At 35.6% G+C, this 16,062-nt stretch overlaps 5 protein-coding genes and 1 pseudogene across 5 annotated transcripts; 2 read left to right on the top strand and 4 right to left on the bottom strand.

Annotated features, from left to right (window-relative positions):
• Positions 1-1,056: 1,056 nt before the first annotated feature.
• On the bottom strand, positions 1,057-3,130 carry LOC9311303 (pentatricopeptide repeat-containing protein At2g03880, mitochondrial). The gene has a single exon (XM_002875189.2). It carries the CDS (start codon positions 3,045-3,047, stop codon positions 1,152-1,154), a length of 1,896 nt encoding a protein of 631 aa, XP_002875235.2. The 5' UTR covers positions 3,048-3,130; the 3' UTR covers positions 1,057-1,151.
• Positions 3,131-3,200: 70 nt separating this feature from the next.
• Positions 3,201-4,767, bottom strand: LOC9311302 (sm-like protein LSM7). Its single transcript, XM_021026481.1, has 6 exons — positions 4,625-4,767; positions 4,358-4,411; positions 4,190-4,271; positions 4,028-4,099; positions 3,623-3,675; positions 3,201-3,463 (listed from the first exon to the last, which is right to left on the bottom strand). The coding sequence occupies exons 2-6, from the start codon at positions 4,358-4,360 to the stop codon at positions 3,374-3,376; spliced, it is 300 nt and encodes a 99-aa protein (XP_020882140.1). The 5' UTR covers positions 4,361-4,411; positions 4,625-4,767; the 3' UTR covers positions 3,201-3,373.
• A 633-nt stretch (positions 4,768-5,400) lies between these two features.
• Positions 5,401-6,589, bottom strand: LOC9311301 (protein COLD-REGULATED 15B, chloroplastic). Its single transcript, XM_021026480.1, has 2 exons — positions 6,319-6,589; positions 5,401-5,885 (listed from the first exon to the last, which is right to left on the bottom strand). Exons 1-2 carry the CDS (start codon positions 6,528-6,530, stop codon positions 5,528-5,530), a joined length of 570 nt encoding a protein of 189 aa, XP_020882139.1. The 5' UTR covers positions 6,531-6,589; the 3' UTR covers positions 5,401-5,527.
• A 1,461-nt stretch (positions 6,590-8,050) lies between these two features.
• On the bottom strand, positions 8,051-9,098 carry LOC9312969 (tetraspanin-13). Its single transcript, XM_002875186.1, has 2 exons — positions 8,547-9,098; positions 8,051-8,338 (listed from the first exon to the last, which is right to left on the bottom strand). Exons 1-2 carry the CDS (start codon positions 9,096-9,098, stop codon positions 8,051-8,053), a joined length of 840 nt encoding a protein of 279 aa, XP_002875232.1.
• Positions 9,099-11,084: 1,986 nt separating this feature from the next.
• LOC110228666 lies at positions 11,085-12,747 on the top strand. Its single transcript, XM_021026611.1, has 3 exons — positions 11,085-11,212; positions 11,303-12,420; positions 12,536-12,747. Exons 1-3 carry the CDS (start codon positions 11,153-11,155, stop codon positions 12,633-12,635), a joined length of 1,278 nt encoding a protein of 425 aa, XP_020882270.1. The 5' UTR covers positions 11,085-11,152; the 3' UTR covers positions 12,636-12,747.
• Positions 12,748-12,773: 26 nt separating this feature from the next.
• Positions 12,774-14,078, top strand: LOC9311300 (annotated as a pseudogene).
• Positions 14,079-16,062: the final 1,984 nt, after the last annotated feature.

Here is a 16,062-nt window from a genome sequence, read left to right as displayed (position 1 = left end):
TGAGTAATAGTGAATCATATTATATAATGAGATTAAACCACTTTGGACATAAAAGATCTTGGTTGTCTCCATAATGCAAAATTCAGGTTTGAACACTTTTGACTATTTTATTTGATAAAAAATAAAGAGAGATTAAGCATAAATTATGATACATGATCCACATCCATGTGCAGTAGTGTCTTCCCATTAACTCAACTATATAGGAAATAATTAAAAACAAGTAATTGTTAAGAATTTTTTTTTTTTTTTTTTTTTTTTGTATGAATGTAAAATTACCTATGTTGCATGGAAACGGAAACGGAAACGTGGAAGCGAAACGTTTCGGAAACGGTAAACAATTTTTTTCTAAAATTAGGGATTGGAAACGTTTTGGAAACGTATACACATACATATATATAATATATGTATATATATAACATTAATATAAAACTATAAAAATGGTTTAATTAAACAATACAAGTCCAAAACATCAATATTAAATAGGTTAACTAAAATTTTAAAAGATAAAGATTAAAAGATTCAACTTCAAATATTTAATTTAGACCAACATTTTCATTTTTATTTTTATTAGTTTCATCATAGATCATATAAAGATGCCTCCAAATCTAGTTTGTCGATACAAAGATCTTAAAACTCATAGTCTTCCAAAATTAGTTATATGTATTATAAATTTTAATATTTTTTAACTTTTATTTATTAAGTTTCCAAAGTCAATAAAAAGAATTTATCGCGTTTCCATTTTGGAAACATGAGTTTCCATCGTGTTTCCAAACATAGATTTTTAGGAAACGTGTTTCCGTGACGTTTTTCGTGTTTCCGAAGAGTTTCCGTTTTCGAAACGTTTCGGAAACGAGAAACGGACCTCGAAGAGAGTTTCCATGCAACATAGAAAATTACATTCATCAATTTTTTTTTTTTTCGGTTATCACAAATTAGTGTAGTACTATATTCCAGTGACCAATTTTAATTTAATCATAAATATTCAATTTTGCAAATGTTACAGAATCCTATCAAAAAATTTGGCAAATCAATGAGCTTCTTCACAAGCAAACATGATTCACTAATCAAAAATTTGATGAAGAAAACTTACAGAGAAACAATCTACTAAACCATCTTACACTGTTTCATTGTAACCTAAAGACATATGATTGTTACCAATAGTCACCACAAGAACATTTGCCATCCTGAAAATGATGGTAACGGATCGGATCTCTTATAACGATATTGCGGTTTTCAAGCTTCGATGCGAGCTTGCAAAACACATGACAATCCCCACATATTCTCAAATTCTTTCTGATCCTAATGACTTTCTCACTAGGTAATGTCATCAAGCCAAAGGCTAAAGCTAGTTTCTCACTGTGATGTCTAAGTGAATCTTCCATTTGTTCTCCTTCAAGATCTTGTAGCACAAAGTTTGTTTCAGGAACATAACCAATACCAATGAGTCTATGTATCAATTGGTTCAGCTTCTTATTGACTTCAACTATCTGTGGGTGAGATTCGTCTCCAATGATAAAAGCATGAATCTGTTTGTTTACTTCGATCCAGCTGCATCCAGGTTCTTTCTTGATTCCTATGTCTCTCATTCGCTTTCGAATTTCTTCAACACTGTCCCATTTCTGAGAGTTTGCGTATATGTTAGACAACACTGTGTAAGTACCTGCATCCTCGGGATCGAGTGCTATAACCTTTTTAGCTGCATATTCCGCTAGCACCATGTTTCTTTGAACTCTACAAGCACCGAGCAAAGTTCTCCATGTCACAGCATCTGGCTCACACTCCATTTCATTTAACAGCTTCACTGCGTCGTCGAGCTTTCCAGCTTTTCCTAGCAGATCAATCATGCAACCATAATGTTCCCTCCCTGGATTGATTCCATAAAGTTTCTTCATTGATCTGAAGTAGTACCAACCATCTTCCAGGAGCCCTGCGTGGCTGCAAGCAAAGAGAACCCCGACAATCGTAATGTAGTTTGGCTTCGTCCCAGAAGATTTCATAAGCTCAAACAACTTCAGTGCCTCTTGGCTATAACCATTTTGTGCTAACCCTGAAATCATAGTGCTCCATGTAATCACATCTCTCTCCTTCATCTGGTTGAACACACGGCGAGCATCCTCCAAGCTCCCACATTTGCAATACATGTCCACTAGTGCGTTGTTGAGTATCAAGTCTTGGTCATATTTCACGATATGAACATGAGCTTGCATCCCAAGCTCCAATAGAGCCAAACCAGTACAAGCCCTCAACACGCTAGTCAACGTAGCCTGCTCCGCAATGAAACCAGCTCTTTTCATCCTCTTAAAAAGCTCCAAAGCTACATCGCTTCTACTATTCTGAGCAAACCCACCAATAATCGAGTTCCAAACAATCGCATCACCCGTAACCATTTCATCGAAAACCGAAAGAGCATCCTCCGGCTCACCCAGTTTAGCAAACACATCAATCAAAGCACTCCTAACATAAACATCAGACTCCAAACCCTCCTTAATAATCCCACAATGAAGCATTCTAACATCAGACATACCATTACAAGCTCTCAAAACAGAGGAATAAGTATACACATTAGGCCTCACACCATCTCTCAACATCAAAACCAAAAGCTCCAAAGCCTTCTGATGAATCTTACACTTAGAATATGCCGAAATCATCGTAGTCCAAGAAATAACATTCCTTTGAGGCATTTGGTCGAACAGTTGGTGAGCATCATTCAAAAGATTGAATTTTACATACATATTGATCAATACATTAACCAGAAACATCATTGGTTGATGACCATTGAAGTATAAATGACGACAAATGAGGTTCCCTTCGTGAACAGCTCTATGAGACAAGCAACATTTGATAAGCTCAGAATAAGTTGCAGAGTCTGCCCAAAGACCATGGCTTTGTAACGAATCCATTGCTTTCATAGCTTTGGGAAGGTCTTTCTGGTAACAGAGTCTGGTAAATTCGTTAAGAAGAAGAGTTTGATCGGTGGAGCTATAAGAACAACGTAACGTGAGGACTGGTCTAAAGAGTTTGATCGTTGACGTTACTGACTTCATCATATCCACCACAAACTATGCAAACAACTTCAAAAAAGCTCAAATCACTCACTATAAATTCATGGCTCAGTAACGAGTAGGCTTGGGCATTCGATTTTCCGGTTTACTTCGGTTCTGGTTTTTAGGTTAAAGTAGTGAAAAGAGCTCAAAATGAGATTTGAGAACGCAACTAAATTCAAGTTAGGTAACAAGAAGAAGTGCCCATGATGTTCCAAATAGTTTAAATTGAACATATATGTTTCCAACATCACACGAGAGAGTCAGATAAAATACTCTCTAAATCGCCAAGTTAAACTAATAGAGAGACATATTGTTTGGGAAGAAAGTCTTTAGACAGCTTCTGCTTGAACGAACGGGTTAGCGATTTCTTCAGTGCCATCGGTTGGTGAGACAAGCATCACTGCTGTTCCACGGCAAACCTAAAAACCACACAAACCATTATGATTTAGAATCTAACCTATGAAATTCCATTACAAGCAACAAGATGCCAAATTGTAACCAGAAGTAAGAAAGCTCGTGTAATTGCATTATATAGGTTTACACTTATAGTAATGAAAAAGAAGGTAAAAGAGTCATACAATCAAACCAAGGCGTCTTGTCTGATCCGTAGTCTTCAAAGGATCATCGTGATCTGATCAAAACATAAGACAACGGTCATAAAAGTCAATAGATCTATGGAAATATGATCCCATTTCTAGTTTCAAAATAATAGCTAAAAGAATGATATTATCCCATTCATATCACCAACATAACATGATTAAGCAATCAAACAGTCTCTTCTAATCAAAAATTATATATCTACCAATCGCATCATGGAGACATATGTATGAACCACCAGAGTAATCACATTCAATGCAATACAGAGATTCTTTTACTAAGAGGCGGATTCCACTAGAGAATTGTAGTCTACATACATACACATACACATGGATTCAGATAGCCTAACAAGATCAATGCAGTAGATATGGTAAGATAAGAGATACCTCGAACGAACTCGACTGCTTCATCAAGAACAAGATTAAGCAATTGGTCATAGCCTTTTAGAGTTCCAGTCACTGCAAGCAAATACATAGCAACTATCACATCTCAGAGAAAGAGTTAAAAAAGAACCATCTTTGCAGCACAATCAGAAACACTTCCTTTACCTTGTCTACCACCAGTGAGCTTAACTTGCACACCCTTATCCACAAACTTGGCCAAATCTAAAACCGTTTCTTTTCTTCCAGACTGTGAAAAAATATAGCGAAAATCGAAGAATTAACTCGTTTCATATAACAATGATACTATTGTACATCAATTTAGGTTAAATTTACCATGTTACAGCAAAGTCTTCAACAGAAATTCCCCAAAGAAAAAACCCTAAAAATCTGCAGAAAAACGAAAATCAAATTGGTTCAGAATAGAGTTAATGATTATACTTTAAGACGAATTTCAACGAAAGTATGAAGATCGATCGATGCAATTCAATACGACGGCAATTCAAAATTAGGGTTTGCAATTCTTTGGCCCCAAGTGGATTCGAAAAATGTAGAAATTCGGAAATCAATAAGGAAATCAACAAGTGGATGAAGAAACCTCACCGGAAAAGCAAAGATCGAAGTGACGAAGTAAAACCCAGAGAAGCTCAGGCGAAGCAATCGGAGAATCTCACAAGGAGTCGCCGCGAAAAATCAGAGTCAGTCAAAATAGTCGCAGTGACGCTTTCTTTAACTCTGATGATCTCGTTGTGGACTCTGGTTTAAATCCCTAACCATGGTCCCCATATTATTTGAACTAAACCGTAAATTGAACCATAAACCGAGCTAAACCGAAAATAAAATTGGAAGGGGATATGGTTCTCAAACACAACTCCAGAATTTGTGTATATATTAGTTAGGAATTAATAAAATCATAATACAATTATTCAGTTATCTAAGAAGATAAACATCATCAGAATAGAAATTACAACTAAATTTAGCTTCTTAGCAAATGGGCTATTTTGTTACAACTTACATACAAGTTCTCCTAGTAAAGACAAAGCTAATTTACCACAAACCTATAACCGGATTTTAGCATTGAACCCAAACCGGATTAGTCACATGGTCATTGGATTTACCATTGCGACGGCGGGTCTGGGTCGGGTTTGAAAATGTAATGTTAATATGTTATTACCGGTTTTTGTCAAATTGAACTGCAACCGTGTATTTTCTCATTTGTTCGGTCTTAAATCGGTTTTGCTTGATTATACGTAATTTGTTAGAAAAATAAAGTAAAACAAAATTACATTTGTCAAGCTATACATGCTGATAACATTTGTCGATCTTCTTAATTAATAAAGCAGATGTAAAAAAAAATATATATATATATATATAGTATATATATCAAGTTCAATTTATAAGAGTTCTGACTATAAAAGTTTCATTATCTCGCATAATAATACATCCTTTTGCTACATTGCCTCAATAATCTTTATTTGTTTAGGGCTGCATCAAATATATATATACTTAAGGTTTTGGAGGCATTATAGCTTCTTTAACCTCCGCTGCTTTTTCTCCGACGTACTTAGCCGTTTTCTTGCTAACATCCGTGGCTATATCTATAACTTCTCCGGCTTTTTCAACGATGAAGTCTTTGGCTTTCTCGGACATCGAAGCAGTTTCTTTCTTCGTCTCTTTGCCTTTCTCCGTCACAAACTCCGAAGCAAACTGAGCAATTTCAGCCACATTGTCGATTGCTTCACTAGCTTTCTCAAACATATAGTACTTCGCTCTCTCTATATGATCATTAACCTCTTGTCCTTTTTGAGCAGACACATGTCCTACTTCGCTTCCCTTATCCTTCACGCACTCGGATGCTTTCTGTCTTTATGTGTGTATGAAAATTTTACAAAATTATTATAATGAACAAAATGGTTATTTCTATTTTTCATCTTAGCTATTTCGGTAAATAGTTAACTCTATTTTAAAATGTATGAAAGGAAAATTATATCCTTAGCGTTTCATAAATTTACCCAAAAAAAAATCTTAAAAGAATTAATTTTCAATTAAATAAAAAACCAACAATTTGTTTTTCTAAACAATTAACTAAAAATTGATTTAAATTTGACAAAAATGACTAAAATATGTGATGGTGAAACATATATACCAAATTATAATGTGTTATCTTAATTAATATCTCTTTTAATAGTATGAGAACAATCAATATTCACCAAATGATATCATCATCTATGATATAAGAGTTTTTGATCCCAAAATCTATGTTGATCTCAAGTAACTCCTACTATATATAGACTTACGAGGCATCGTCGAGCCATTTGGGGTCGAGTTTTGAGTTTCCATCACCTTTGACGGCTGTCGGAACCCACGACTTCTTGAACTTAGGTGAAATGATCACATTCTTCCGCCCAACCCTCGTAGCTACTAGGCCAACACCGCTTCTCTTGCCTCGGCTGATCAAGAACGAAGAACCCAAACCATTAAGCACACTACCGGAGATCGACATCGCCATGAGATTATATTGCCTTTACCTCTCTAAGATGTAGAAAAAATGTGTTTTAGGAATAAAAGGAATCAAAGGGAAGAGTTTCATTTTAGGACAAAATGAGAATCTTTTACACGGAACCTCAGAAGCTGACGTGCATTAGTTTCTAACAAATTACATGACATTCCTTAGTCAGTACTTAGCTAGTCCAATGTTACCGTAAAAATTAAAGAAACACATCGGTCAACAATTTATAGCAAAATTATTTAAGTTGACATGCTTGCACGAACACGAATACAATGCTTTCTCCAAGAGGCTGGAATTTTCCCTTATCCAGTCCGATCGGACACTCATATTTTTCGAGACTTATGCGATTTTCTTACCTCGCCGAATAAAATAGTCTAACATAAGTCCTGCAAAATTCGAGTGTCCATGTCACAACGGGTATAGCCGTATAGGAAACTGAAATGTTGAAGTAAACATTAATAATCGTGTGAGTACATTGACGTAGTTGCAAGAATCAACATAATATTTAAGAACTCAACTAAGATTATAAAGCATTGAGCGTAAGAGTTTGATCACTTTTACTTTATTTTTGTTATAAAATTCTAATTCGTACAAAAAAGCATGATGTTTATAAGGATTAAGGTCGATAGAATGGTGGGGAGAGAGGGGTCGGTCACATGTGTTACTTCTAATTAACTCGTATCGCATGATACTCCTAACTCGTATCTTATCTTATAGATTTTTTTAAAAATAATAAAAATTGAAAGTAAAAAACAATAAAGGAGGCAAAAATAGAGAATTGTGTTTAGAAATTGGGGGTTGGTTGTTTGAGATAATAGAAGGGAAACAGAAATGCGTACATGCCGGTCTCGTGTTTCTTTAATTGGACTCTATATATAGATTAAATACATAGTAGAGATTGGATCAAATTTTGTTTATTTTGGTTGTTATATCACAAATAGTTTGATTTTCTTCAGTAATTGGATTACTTTTTTGTTTTGTAATATAACCATTTTTCATATTTATTGGTTGATATATTGAAACAAAAAAATAACTTTAGAAAGAGTTTGATAGATATATAGATGAGAGAGTTTGTTAATTAGTTGAGTATTTTGTTGGAAAGGATCTCATAAAAAAAACTCATACCATAAAATTCCAAGGAAAATATAAGAAGGCCCAATTACATTATATCCTCTCTAAATTCTTATTGTAGTTCACAAAAATCATCAATAAACATGCTCTTCATTTTTAAGCTCCATTCACATTAATTTCATTATGTGTTACTAAAGAAATCTTAGCCCTAAATCTTCTTTAATCCACAATTCACAAACTCATATATTACATCTACCAGTTCAGGCCCGTCCATGAAGAAAATACCTATTAACTTTCTAACTACAAAGTGCAAAGTCAGAAATGGCAGGTGATGGACAGTCCAATCCAACCAAGTAAACAAAGGGTTACTAAACTCGATTTAGGTTTAAATTGATTATATACATAAGAAATAAGAAAAATAAACAAATTATTTATAGAAATAAACAAATCTATTTCTGACTTTCTCGAAGGATCCTTAACCAGGCAAACCAACCGGTCATGCCGATGGAAAGACTAAAGATGATATGAATAATGTTAATTGTTATGGAAAATGAATTATTATGTAAATCAGCAATAATCACAGCTTTACACGAATCACAATCGAAGCATAATGTATCTGCAGAATTGTTCCATCTCTTGCAATCAACTTCTAAATTGTTATAATATCTTGAAACTGTCCACATATTTGGTTTCTCGTAATTCAATCCACATGAAAGTGGTGGTTTGCAGCAACCCGACTGTAAGAAAAACTTAAACAAGGTTAGAATGAAATAAAAAGCATTGATCCGATTTTATATGATTAAAACCGGTATCAAAATCGATTCATACTAGATTCGGTTTGATTTAGCTAATGTATAGCTTACGTTATTACTCCCGTTTTTTTTTAATGAATGTAAAATTTATTCAGCCAAAAAATATTTTGTACATTCTATTACTATCGTTTACCTGTATAGGAGTTAGATTCATCTGATAAAACTCAGAAGCTGGCATCTTATGGTTTAACCTGTTACAAACATTGTCCTTAACAAGACATCTCCTTGTACGATACCATTCATCGTCTTTGATGACCAATCTACTAACCCATCCTGAGTAATCCTCGTACCTAAACTCATGGATCTTGGTACCAGGAAACAACCTAGGATTGGTCTCCTTATGTAGAAATATGACAAAGATGGCTTTAGACACGACAACGAACATCCACAAGAAGAAGATAAAGAAGTGGATTCGGAAGAGACAATCGGATTTGAAGTAAGCTGCGTAGAATCCAGTGAGGGACATAGCGAGCAATGAGAAGCTTATGAAGATTCCGGGAGTTGTGACAAACCGATTACATTCATCGGTCCTGTAATGTAATGTTATGACGGTTACGAACCAGAAAGCGGCTGTGACGAGGAAGATTGCGGTTGAGATCAAGAAAATGGTGTTGAATGGAAATGAAATATTCTTGATAAATGACGAAGGGTTCTCATTGTTTTGTTCTTCTTTATCTCTCGCCATTATCGTGTAAAGAGAAAGGTCAAGCAAAATAAGAAGATGAATTAAAGATGATCAGAGTGTTCGATGCTGACTTGTTGCAGAAGATAAATATAGGGTTTGTAGCTTGAGATTTAAGAAAACACTTGAAAACAGAAAAAAAAAACCTAACAATAGATAAAGCTGGTCTGTTTTTTATTTGTTTCTTAGTTTGTTGTTGACCCAATTGGGTCAAATGGTCCATGCAAATTTTTTAACTTCCGTATCTTTTCACAGTTTTAAAAAAATAAATATCAAAGTAATCGAAATATTCCAATAACAAATTAAATACAATTTTTTTTTTTGACCACGTAATAGTATTACAAATATGGAAACAAAAAAAAAATATAAACTTAAACAAAAAAATATAAATATGGCATTTTGGTTTGATTTAGAGTTAAATTTGATTCGGTTATTTTGATATAAAAAAACACATTAACTCTCTAACCAAACTCAGTTTGATTTAGTTTAATTTGGTTTGGCTTAATTTGGTTGGACATGGTTAGGTTTGTTATTTAAAATGAATTATTTATAAAAAAAAAAAAAGTTATTAGTGGGACTAAATTTGAATAAAACAATCAATCAAGAGGAATGTGATAAAAAAAAAATCAAATTAAAAAAAGAAGTATACAATCCAAAGGTATGTAACATGTATAAGTCTATTTGATTTTTTCATTTCATTTAAATATCGATTGGTAATTTTTATGTTCTAAGTTTGATTTTTTTTTATATACTTGAGTAGAAATGATTGACTAAATTAATTGGTATAATAAGAAGTAAATAGCAATGGTAAGATTGTACGCAATATCTAGGTTTATGATAATAATACATTATTGAAACAAACAAAACAAAACAAATATTTATTCTCTAAATAGTGAAAAAAATATATTGAGTGTGAATGTTAGAAAAATGTCATAAAATAAAACTTATCTCCATAATATAAAGTGTCAAAAAATATATTGAGTTTGACATTTTAGAATTTATCTCCATGATAAAACAAGCGAAATTATGTATAATATAAAACAAGTCAGAAAAACAACACATTGTATTTGTACCACATTCATTCCAAATTGTATCATATACACGTTCTCTTTCTTACACCGTCGGGGTGATGGGTTCAACATTGTATTTAGTGAGAGAAGGTCGTGAACCTTAGAGTTTATGTCTAGCTTCTTGAGAGTTGGAGGAAAAAGTGATGTTTTTGGTCATGATCCAGTTGATGAGTTCTTCCCAGCCTTGGTAAATCATGGGTGGTAGCTTGAGCCTTGTTTGCACCAGATTCCAGAGGTAACGACTGTAAGAGCATAAACAGAGCAAGTGGTATAGCGAACCTGAACATAAACAACATTGAGGAGATAATAACATACCCTTGTTGGACCAATGTTTTACTTAAATATAATTGATTGTTACCGGATCAATGAATCTGACCCTTCATGGGCTTCCCAAATCGTTGAGTTGAGTTGGAGTACATAATCTCATCATGCTAATTGCAATTCAGATAAACCAAACAATTATGTTAAGTAAAATGACGTTGTTTGCCGATGGATGTGGACTATTAAAATTTAAAACTATTGTATAAGTAGTATTTTAATGATAAACTTTCGATAAATCCAGACCTTAACGCATATGCAAGTAAATTTTAGCCCTCTAAATTTTTAAAAATATGATATGAATATCTAATGGACATAACGTAAAAATTGGATAACCGATGATGATTAATTCAAAAGTAAAGTCTAACGTTTTCCAAGCAACGTATTCAAGCAAAGGGAAGCCAATTTGGTTTAAAGGTGCTACGCCAAAAATGCAGAAGGTGGGCTCAACCGAAGTGGGCAATAAATGAAGAAGCCCAAGCGAATTGAGAGGATCCTAGTATGGGCTGTTTTAGGACTTAAAGGCCCATGTGTCTCATTTACAGTAGATGGCGAAACGACGTCATCTTCTTTATCAAGCAACAGTAGACGGAAACAAATCAATCGACATCCAAGCAAACCCTAAATTTGGAGACAGAGGAGGAGGAAGAGTGAGGATAATAATCAAAAATGTCGTCGTTTCTTTTGGCGAAAAGAATGGCGAAAGTAGCCGGTGTCGGAGAATCGCGGGTAGGGTTCTTTGATCTCCCTCTCTTCTCTTTTCTTCTCTTATCTTTCCTGTGTGTTTTGTTCTGATGAATTTGTGATTGTCGATGTCAGATTCGAAGAGGAATGCGCTTGTTGACGACGTCATCTTTATCACCAGCTCCATATATGCTACTCTCAGTGGATGGTATCAGAAAATCTCCCGGTAAAAGAAATAGAGACAAAATCGCGAATTTCAACTTCTACTCCCCAATGAATCAGACACGAGTGACGCTGGCAGAGCAGAGGATCCCTGAAAGCATCTACCTTTCACGCAACATCGGATCTTCTCGTGGTTGGGTGATCAGAATGAACGAAGAAGATCTAACCGTACATGTCACCAACATGTTCAATCCCTCAGCTCCCAAATCCACTCACAGAATCATATCCCTCCCTATGCTTCTAACTCCCTATTACCATGCTCCTGACCTTTCAAAGTCCATGGCGACTTATCAGGTTCGTAACGTCTCTCTCTCCTCTTCCCCTGATAACCCTGACCAAGAATGTATCCTAGCCGTCAAATTTTGGGGAAGCTTTGTCTCCTACTGTTCAATCAGGGACGGTCAATGGCGCCACGAGCTGTCTCTTTCCAGCCGAGCCAGCAAATCATTCGTTTTCTACTCCAATAACGATGTCACCTTTTATCTCACGCCTCCCGTTGATACATTCTTCCGCAAGGACGGTAGGAATATGCCCGAACCTTGCTTCTCTTACCTGACTTATTACCGTCAAGCCGGACCCTTAATCCATCCAAAGATGGGAGAGTATGAGTTCGAGCTTCTGAGAAGGTGCACTCGGAGCAAACACTTGGTGGAGTCACCCTCTGGCGATTTATTCATCATTGTCAAATATGCTTTGCAAACCTCTAAGGGGAAACCCGTCTTCCCTGGGGAGACGCGAGACTTGGATCGTTCGGTGGTGAAAACCGGGACTAGGTGGTTCATGTTGTATATGCGTCATCCAACTACACGGGTGGAGTCTTATGTCCAAGACATTGGGGATCTCTGCATCTTCTTAGGAAGGAACGAGCCTTTCTGTGTCCCCGCAAGCATGTATCCCGGACTTAAGCCCAACTCCATCTACTTCTTTGAATTGAATCAGGTTTATCTCTACAATATTCCCGACCAAACCTTCTCAACACTCTCTTATGACGGACTGATTTCTGATCTCTGGATTCAGCCCATCCTCCACAAGTAATGTTCTATATGAAACAAGCAGTAATCTTGGTTAAGATAAACAATTAGTATTATATGCCTTTTGTGGGTTGCATCTAGTAGTCTTAACTAGTTCTGAAATCTGATCTTGTAGGACTAGGATAATAAACACTGGCGGGTTGCTGCATGACTCTAGCTATATATATATGACACAATTTTATCTAGCTCCATCGATGTTCTTAGCGTTGTGCTAGTTATGAATCTGCTCTTGTATGATTAGGACAATATGCATTGTGGGTTTCTTTTCATCTTCTATCTAGTTCAATTGGTGTTATGTTCTATCTATCTAGTTCAAAACTTTTAAAAGTCTTAGGTATTATTTTTTGTGTACAATGTTAATCGTATAAGTTAACGGAACCGAGAGATTAATCAAATACAGACAATCCATTATGCGTAAACTAAGTTATGATTAATTAGCTGGTTTCTATGTCTTAGCATCTATAAAAAATCATCATCATCATTATCATCACCAATATCAACCACATGCTCAATCCAACAAAACCAAAAAATAATCAAAATTTTAAAAGTTGTCTGCCCTTCGGCTAAGAAACGCAAACACTCCAGCTCCGGAGCTTGACGAGTTTTCCGATCAGATACCGTCAGAATCACGGGTGCTCAAGAGACAGATGTCAATGTCTCAGCGAGCCATGTCAAACACCCTGACGTCAGCAGCCAATCTCTCAAACCTCCTCCCGACGGGAACACTCCTCGCGTTTCAACTCCTAACGCTGGTTTTCACTTCAAACGGCGTTTGCGACCTCGCAACGCCGTTCTCCTCTTCCTCTTAGCCGCGTCTTGCTTCGTCAGCTCCTTCACCGATAGCGTTAAAGCCGAGGATGTAACTATCTACTTCGATTTCGTCACGTTCAAAGGCATGTGGGTCGTTGACTATCCTGACCTGTCCGGGTTGGGTTTACCCGATGAAACAGTAAAAATAAGGTAAGATAAATCCAATCCAGAGATTCACCGAGAACCCGGAGATTGGCAAATCAAAGCCCAGAAGGTGAAGGATCACCTCGAAGATCTAAGATTCATTGTTAATGGAAGATGATGATGATCGAAAGAAATAAAGGAGATTGAAGAAGATAGTTTGTGTTTTTGATTCCTTCTCAGAAAATGGCTAAAACCCTTTACATATAGAGTTACGATAGTTTGGTGGTCTAAACAAATGACCAAAGAAGATTAGTGAACCGGAAATTAGAAAACTAAACCGGTTACCGGTTTATCCTATTACACCCGATTTAGCCAAATATCGGATGTGGGTCGTTGATTGGATCCACGCTACGTTGTCGGTTTTAGTGTTTGGAGCGGTTGCGTTGAGAGATAAATATATAACTGATTGCTTTTGTCCGTCGCCGGAGGCAGAGACGAAACATGTCTTGGATATTGTTCCGGTGGGTGTTGGGGTTATGTGTAGCCTTTTGTTTATGGTTTTTCCGGCGAGGCGTCACGGGATTGGATATCTTGTTACCGGTAGCGTTGATCGCCGGTGATTTACATTTAAACCAATTAGAAACGGTAGCGTTTTCATGGTGGGTTGACTATTTTCGTTTGTTTTCTTGTTAGTAAAGTTGTATAATTTGTATTCATACGCTATGAACTATTATTCTTTTAATAAATTTTAATGTTATGTCAAATACGTCTTCAAATAGATTATTTTCCTAATTCAAATAGAATTTATTTATTTGAATTATAAAATTATTGCATGGACCTCTTGATGTAAAACACATGAATGTATGTACGGTTGACATGTTACTTGGACAACGTTGACTTGATTTTGAATATATAACCGATTATTCAAGTTTTACTTTATGTCATTAGTTATTTATACCATAAAATTTATGCAGATTGTGTTGCTCCTCTTCTGTACACACCTCATCCTTCAGCTACTCCATATCCGATTGACAATTTTCTTTCCAGCAGTCAATTTTCAGAGAAATATCAGAAGTTTTTGTTTGCTATAACTTCTGTAGTGGAACCAAAACATTATAAGGATGCTATTGAAGATGAAAATTAGAGATTTGCTGATAAAGATGAAATCTTTGCTCTTGAAGATAACGACACATGGATAATAAAAGATTTGCCACAAATGGATAAAGCATTTGGGTACAAATGGGTATTTCATTTGAAGTTTCATTCTGATGGCTCTCTTAAACGCCATAAAGCTCGCTTAGTTGTTCTTGGAAACTATCAGACGGAAGGTATTGGTTTGCGAAACTTGCGACGTCTTTGACAGCTTAAGGTGTGTAGACTCCGTAATTGGACAGTAATTTGCTAAGTCACAATGATTTTGCTCAAGAGGAAACGCGACGGGTTTCACTCTAAGAAGGCCAGATTCTTCAGTGATGTCTAGAGGGTATTTTCATTGACATAAGTAAATTCCTTCAGGACTCCTTGCCAATTCAATCCCTAAGAAATATTGGGAGATGCCTAAGTCTTTCATGTGAAAAATTGTACGGAAATATTCCTTGAAGCAGTTGATAACACGCAAAGAGCTACCCGTGATAATCAGATCGTCAACGTAGACCAACACGTACGTTTAACCGATCGTTGCCATTTTCCAAAGTAAACAAGGAATGATCAGCTTCATTCTTGTCAAAACCATAAGCTGTTAAAGACGTCGCAAGTTTCGCAAAACAACACCTTGGTGCTTGTTTGAGACCGTAAAGAGATTTACGGAGTCTACATACCTTATTCATAAAACGCATTCACCATGAATTGAATTGGACCGCAATTTACTAAGTCACAATGATTTTTTTTAATAAATAACACAACTCCGAAAAACGAGTGTTTTAACATAGATACGTAAGCTCTACAAAAAATTCTATTAATCAAGACAAACCCATCTCGAATCAAATGAGCCAATAAAGTAAACAAATCAAGAGCTCGACACACACCTGCATCGAATTGGTTTTAGATTGCGACTTCTCCGGAACGCCTATCACTGATTTTCCTACCTCCGACACCAAATCGATCCCAAAAGGGAACTAACAATTACAAAATCTCTTAGAAACGTCACAGGAGCGTACGGTTCTTGGTTAGAAGCCAAACGAAGCCAACGTGAATACGTGATACTGGTTATGAATTTGAATCACTGTCCGATTGTCGGTTTTCACTTGTTTCTCTCCCCACGTGTTATTTTTTGTAGTTTTCCTCTTGGTCCAATTTGGTTTAGTTTGCCAAAAAGCCCAATTAGTTTATTTAATTGTTTTTTCCTCCCATTTATGTTTAATCACTCATTCACTTTGCATATTAATATATTTTGTTCAACAAATTTAGTAGGCCTTGCATTCGGGTACCCGTATCCGATCAGTTCTTTTTTTTTTCGAGTTTCGGGTCTATTCGGGTAGGAGGGCGAGACCCATTCGGGTCTATTCGGATATGAAGGCGAGGTCACTAAAAGATAGTTTTTTTTTATATAAAACAACTGAAAGTTTTTGTTTTTCTATTGTCTTTGCTTTAATTGTGATTATGATATTATATTGCATTAATTTAAATCTTTTAACAAAAAAATGTATTAACAAAATCTTTTAATTTTGAATTTTAAACTAGAATATTAGCACAACATTTCTAAAATTCCACAAATAACACCCTAAACTTTAATCAAAATAGAAAATAAGA

This window comes from Arabidopsis lyrata, assembly GCF_000004255.2.
Source record: "Arabidopsis lyrata subsp. lyrata unplaced genomic scaffold ARALYscaffold_5, whole genome shotgun sequence".
Classification (NCBI taxonomy): Eukaryota; Viridiplantae; Streptophyta; class Magnoliopsida; order Brassicales; family Brassicaceae; genus Arabidopsis; species Arabidopsis lyrata.
This window is presented reverse-complemented; position numbering and strand designations above follow the sequence as displayed.

Excerpts from the sequence above, each read along its gene's own strand:
- LOC9311303 (XM_002875189.2), bottom strand. The coding sequence starts at position 3,047 with ATGATGAAGTCAGTAACGTCAACGATCAAACTCTTTAGACCAGTCCTC.
- LOC9311302 (XM_021026481.1), bottom strand. Across the intron at positions 4,100-4,189 it reads GCTCACTGGTGGTAGACAAG|TGACTGGAACTCTAAAAGGC; the intron begins GTAAAGGAAGTG and ends ATTTGCTTGCAG. Across the intron at positions 3,464-3,622 it reads CAAGACGCCTTGGTTTGATT|GTTTGCCGTGGAACAGCAGT; the intron begins GTATGACTCTTT and ends TGTGGTTTTTAG.
- LOC9311301 (XM_021026480.1), bottom strand. The coding sequence starts at position 6,530 with ATGGCGATGTCGATCTCCGGTAGTGTGCTTAATGGTTTGGGTTCTTCG. Across the intron at positions 5,886-6,318 it reads AAATGGCTCGACGATGCCTC|ACAGAAAGCATCCGAGTGCG; the intron begins GTAAGTCTATAT and ends ACACACATAAAG.
- LOC9312969 (XM_002875186.1), bottom strand. The coding sequence starts at position 9,098 with ATGGCGAGAGATAAAGAAGAACAAAACAATGAGAACCCTTCGTCATTT. Across the intron at positions 8,339-8,546 it reads TGAATCTAACTCCTATACAG|TCGGGTTGCTGCAAACCACC; the intron begins GTAAACGATAGT and ends TTTTTCTTACAG.
- LOC110228666 (XM_021026611.1), top strand. The coding sequence starts at position 11,153 with ATGTCGTCGTTTCTTTTGGCGAAAAGAATGGCGAAAGTAGCCGGTGTC. Across the intron at positions 11,213-11,302 it reads CCGGTGTCGGAGAATCGCGG|ATTCGAAGAGGAATGCGCTT; the intron begins GTAGGGTTCTTT and ends TGTCGATGTCAG. Across the intron at positions 12,421-12,535 it reads ATTCAGCCCATCCTCCACAA|GACTAGGATAATAAACACTG; the intron begins GTAATGTTCTAT and ends CTGATCTTGTAG.